The 6,000-nt window shown below is 38.5% G+C and overlaps 1 protein-coding gene across 1 annotated transcript in view; it reads right to left on the reverse strand.

The window, feature by feature from the left end:
* The window catches only part of tgfbr2l (transforming growth factor beta receptor-like), a 47,067-nt gene extending 44,854 nt beyond the window's left edge, over positions 1-2,213 (reverse strand). The window contains exon 1 of the mRNA XM_067986771.1: positions 2,012-2,213. Within this exon, the coding sequence (XP_067842872.1) occupies positions 2,012-2,063 (52 nt within the window). The 5' untranslated portion in view covers positions 2,064-2,213. The remainder of the gene's footprint in view (positions 1-2,011) is intronic.
* Between the last annotated feature and the right edge of the window lie 3,787 nt (positions 2,214-6,000).

Below are 6,000 nucleotides of genomic sequence, written 5' to 3' on the forward strand. Positions count from 1 at the left end.
ATTAATTATCCAAAGATGGACTGGGTTAAAAGTAATGTAAGTGAAAAAGAAGGGGAAGGGTTTCCACAATATGCCCCCATCTATTTTCTAGATCAGTGTGCTGTTAGTCCTTTTTTTTATTCATTCATGGAATGTAGGCGTCGCTGGCAAGGCCAGCATTTATTGCCCATCCCTAATTGCCCTTGAGAAGGTGGTGGTGAGCCGCCTTCTTGAACCGCTGCAGTCCATGTGGTGAAGATTCAATAAGGAAGGAGGCAATGGTGGATCTAGTTCTAGGAAATATTTAGGTTTGATATGGAAATTGAAAAGTAGAGGGAATAGTGAAAGAGAAAGGTGCTTGTCTGGGAAGATGCAAATTTCAACAAGGTAGAAAGGGAACTATACAACACACTTCTATACGCATTTCCCTTATTTCATGTGACAAAATTTTGAATAACACTTGTGTGTCAACATTTATAATGTAAAATAGTTACATAAACATTTCTAATGACTATGTTAGCATCTCCAAAAAAGAATTAGTAAAGTGGGTGAAGAGAAGTTCTCAGTACAGCACCAAGTGATAAGACTGTGGGAATATAATTGTAATTTGAGAAAACTGTGATTTTAAAGAATGCCTTGTTTACACCTAATGTTGTAAACCTATGGAGAAACATTCACTTAGCTCAGTGAGTGCGAGCTGAATTAAAATGTTTAGAAATGAAGTGACAAATGCCTATTTATCAGGGAATCGAAAAACTGAACACTTTGCAGTGAGGTAGAATGGAAACAAAAATACATTTGCTCTCTTCCAGAACGTTGGCCTAAAGGAAGGGAAAGGGTAGATAGTCTGAACGGGCATTTCATTTTTCTACTTTCCTAGGTCCCTGGATTCAATTATGAAGCTAAGAACTACGGCAGCAAGACCCACATTGGCAGGATTTGTAAACCTTTTTCCACATCCAAAGGAACCAGTCAATAACAGAACATCTTGATATTTTTAATAAAGTGCTAAAGGCATGGTTTTGGCTAGTTTGTTCAATGTATCGTTGTAACACTGCCGTATTGTCGCCGCTTTAAGTGCAGCCCTCCTCCCCGGGCGGCTACTATTGGTTTCCTCCCGACTGTAAGAGTGACCTCTAGCGTACAAAAATACCTTCAGAAAGGGATTTCCATCCGAATCCCGCACAAACCTATTTCATATCTTTCCATCGTAAAATTACTAAACTGATTTTTCAAAAGATCTGCTGATATCATATTCTTTAAATCATAATTTAAATTGGTTGTTTGCAACATAACATTAATTTAGGCCAGTGAATTTGAAAACAGGATTGTTTAAAAGAGCATATGCTTTCAAACTGAGATCCTTTGGGATTTCGTAACATACTTGGAGTGATTTGGTGTTTGCCAGGAAGCAATTTAGTCCGTGCTAACGCCGTAAAGAGCAGTTGATAATCGCACTAATTTTTCCTAACAGTAAGAGTTCAAATGTGCTCAACGCGGATTTTCGTTCATATTAAATCGGAAATTACAGGATTATCAGCAAAATTAGCAAATTCAAAACAGGCTAAGTATTCCCAATCGCAGCCTCACAGTTCAACAAAATGCTGTCATTAAAACTAATCTATTTTTTAAAAAACTAATTGAAAGGCCATTCATTTTTAAACAGAAATGTCTTCTTTGTTTTCTTTGCCCCTGTGAGATGTACAGATTGAACTAAAACAAAAGGCAACCGCTGTCGGGATCTATTAAATGCAAAAACTGTTTTCGGAATATTTGAAGCGCTGAGAAGTAATTGCCTCTGTGAAAAATGTGGATTCAATAGTAGAAATGATCAAAAACTGATGTTTATGTCAGTAAAACGTTAGACGCTCGGATTCTAACTTAGATCGGAATCGATTGTTAATAACGGTTGGAGTTACAATTTAGAGGAGAGAGTTAAACAGTGGCTGGAGCTAAAAAAAAAAACAGTGATTGGTATGATTTATGATCCCCCACACTGTAAGTTCTGACAGTGTATTATTCCTTCACTTACCGGAAGCCAGGATCAAGACAGATGTTGGGGTTAAGGCACTCCAGCAGCCCATTCTCCTTCCAGGTAACCGAGCATAAAAAGTCCCACTGAAAGCCCCTAAACTATCGATCTGTGCTTTTTACTTCCATCATGCGAATTTGGTATAAAGATCATAGCAGGCAAAGAGCGAGATGAGCGTGAATGAGTCATGTTGGCGGGGGGAGGATCTTGGCCGGGCTTTGCTGTAGGCGGATCTGATGCCAGCTGTTCCGAACTTGCCTTTAAACTCCAGCTACAAGGCTCAGTGTGGGGCCGCCCAGGAGGAAGGTTTTGAAACGTCAACAAATCAACACTGACTTTCTACATGCAAAAACGAACGGTATCAAATCAGCATTTGCTATTTTTTTTTAGCTCGAAATGTTAATTTCACGAAACAACACTGATTCCGGTCTAGTTATGACAACAAAACTAAGTCGCCAAGGAATTACATCCCATAGTCTGCAAAGCAAAACACTAGTGGACTTCCATTAAAATAAGCATCAAATACTTAGCATCCGAGCAGCTTCTGAAAAATGAGTTTCAGAAGCATTCCGCCTCACAGTGACTTATGGAGAGAAAATAGCAAACTATATGAAACCCACCTCTCCGGGTAATACACTTCATTTGGTAATTGAATTATTGGCATATATGTTTAATTTAAGTGCAAGTGTTCACTACACTTATTCTGAAAGAACTTTCAAGCGTCTGTTTTTTTTCTATTATTGTACTACTTCTGGAATATCAATAAAATAAATGGAAAATGCAAAAAAATGAAGGAACGTTCTAAATCGAAATAAATATCACAGTTCATACGCTTCTCTATTTTAAAAACTAGAGATCAAACTTTCAAAACAAAACTCAAAGAACTTGTACCAACTGAAATGAAATCAAACCGTTGCTCCAAAATTTGAAAGGTACTTCAAGTTATGGGATCTAAAATACGTGGTAAAAAAGGCCACATTTATTCTCTGTAGTTCAGATTTAGTCAACTGTAAATATAAATATGATTTAGAAACAGAATTGTCTTGAGTACAGATTTGGAATTATTCACAGAAAATAAATGTAGAAATAAGACTGAAATATAACTTTTTAAAATGCCTATATTTCAAAAAATATATCCAAAATAGTGCCATCCCAAAATGGACACTGGATTCAAGAGAGCAAATTTAGACGATATGTATCTGTTGGGGAAAATTACAGTCCAGTAAGAACTCACCTATACATTAAACAAATTTGGTAAACTTTTTTTGTTTTAAGGTGGTTTACATGTGTCTATACATCCCGTTCCTACGATATTCCGAGTGGAAGCACACTACATTGTCAGACGATTGACGATAATTTAGTTCGTCATAATCAGGCAGGAGATGTTCTTTTTATATTATATATTTTTATGTTTAATATTATTATGATAGTTTGTATTTTATTTATGCTCTTGTTATGTTTAAAAATGAAAATATCACAAACACAGTTGAGTGCATTGGATCATGTATGCTGCTTCTTGCCTCGGCATAGGCGGTTGGCCGCCATCACCTCCTTAGCTTCGCATTGTGACCTTTCCTGAGTGTAAATATCGAACTAGAGTTACTCCAACATTGGTGGCCACGTCTTTAGCTTCCGAGATACCATTCTCTGGAATTTCCTCCCTAAACTTCTCTGCCTCTCTATCTTTAAAGATTAACTGAACAAACAGATCAAAAATTATAAATATAAACCGACATAAGATTATTTTCCCTATAGCTACTAAACGTCAGCTGGAAACTGAGGAACTTTAGACAGTATATTATTTAAAGTGAATTTTCCAGTATGATCTAAGTGTATCACTTTTGTTGGTGCAATGGTGAAATACTACAGTAAATTATTTTTTTAACTTGTTATTTTCCACCCTCATTAATTTTCGTTGTGCCGTGGCTAATGTTCAAACCCAGAGTGCAGGTTATCTTCCTCCCGTCAGGCCTCTCTGCCAGCATAGCTCTTAAACTAATCCCAATGGAAAGTGCCTGGTTCTGTTCCCCGCTCCTATAATGGAGCAGCTGATTTGACGAACTCATCATGTGGGGAACCCTATGAACACAATACTTATTTTGATAGACAATAAAGCACACTTACGCTTCTTACTTTTACCAAAATACATTACCTGTACTTACATCTGCAATAAAGTATAGTGTCCGTCAAGTCTTTGTAGGTTATTTGACCAATTAACAACAAATAATGGTTGCTGCATGCATGTTTATATTGTGTTGAAAAAGATTAGTGGTGCTTAACTATAAAGTCGAGCTCTCTTATGTAATTAAAACTGTAATTAAAGCCTTTAACTTTTTGCCATGGATCACCTAACTGAAGGAGAATTTTGTTTAGGGTTTATCAATGGGCTCATAAAAGCGAGGAACACTATTTTCTTGAACTCCTCCACCCCCCCCCCCCAAAAAAAAAACTGCTATATATCTTAAAGGCTAATTTGTTGTCACTGCTAAAAAATGTAAATAATGAAATCCGACGATCTCACATTACAATGGATCTTAAAATGCTTAAATCACACAGTTTGCGCCAGAGAATTGCACCGCAGCTGACTGTACAAAGTAGTGACGATCATAACCTTGTTCATAGGTCCAAGCTGCTAAATTGCAAAGACACCAAAATGGTTATTAAAAATGCGTTTTCTCCTAATATTAGTAAATAATCCCTGCAGTTTGTTTTATTTTGAAATGTAGTATTTTCACCGGTTCAGTTGACTCTTGGTATTGTTGTACGATCCGCCACCTATGCCATGCACTAAGGGTGCATTTACAATGCAGCTACCGACCAGAGACCGGCAGCGTACAGTTCAGATTTCAGCGAGTCGGAACCGCGTTTATATTGGCTGGCTCCCGCCTGGCTGGGTCGCGAACAATCTTGCCCAAGGGAGAGCAGTGCGCATGCTTGGATGCAGGCGTCTCAACAGTTGAAGAAAATAACAAACTTACAATTATATATCGCCTTTCACGACCTCAGGCACCCCAAAGGGCTTTACAGCCAATTAAGCACTTCTGAAGTGTAGTCACTGTTCCTAATGCAGGGAAATGCTGCAGCCGATTTGAGCACAGCAAGATTCCACAAACAGCAATGCGATAATGACCAGAAAATCTGTTTTATTAATATTGGTTGAGGGATAATTATTGGACAGGAAGAACTACCCTGCTCTTTGAATAGTGCCATGGGATTTTTTTACGTCCACCTGGGAGGGCAGACGGGGCCTCGTTTTAACATATCGGAAAGATATTTAGCTGGATGGGCTAAAAATTGATAAAGAGGTACTAGATCGGCTAGCTGTACTTAAAGTAAATAAGTCACCTGGTCTGGATGGGATGCATCCTAGGTTGCTGAGCGAAGTACAGGTGGACATTGCGGAGGTACTGGCCATAATCTTCCAAACATCCTTCGATAAGGGGGTGGTGCCAGAGGACTGGAGAATTGCAAATGTTAGACCCTTGTTCAAAAAAGGGTGTAAGGATAAACCCAGCAACCTCGTTGGTGGGGAAACTTTTAGAAACGATAATCCAAGACACAATTAACAGTCACTTGGACAAGTGTGGATTGATTAGGGAAAACCAGAACGGATTTGTTAGAGGCAAATCGTGTTTAACGAACCTAATAGAGTTTTTTGATGAGGTAACAGAGAGGGTCGATGAGGGCAATGCAGCTGATGTGGTGTATATGGACTTTCAAAAGGCGTTTGATAAAGTACCGCATGGTAGGCTTGTCACAAGATTGTGGCCCATGGAATAAAGGGGGCAGTAGCAACATGGATAAAGAATTGGCTAAATAACAGGAAACAGAGAGTAGTGGTGAATGGTTGTTTTTTGGAACTGGAGGGAGGTGCACAGTGGTGTTCCCCATGGGTTGGTGCTGCAATCACTGCTTTTCTTGATATATATTAATGACTTGGACCTGGGTGTACAGGGCACAATTTCCAAATTTGCAGATGACATGAAACT

Source organism: Heptranchias perlo, chromosome 7 (genome assembly GCF_035084215.1).
Source record: "Heptranchias perlo isolate sHepPer1 chromosome 7, sHepPer1.hap1, whole genome shotgun sequence".
Lineage (NCBI taxonomy): Eukaryota > Metazoa > Chordata > Chondrichthyes > Hexanchiformes > Hexanchidae > Heptranchias > Heptranchias perlo.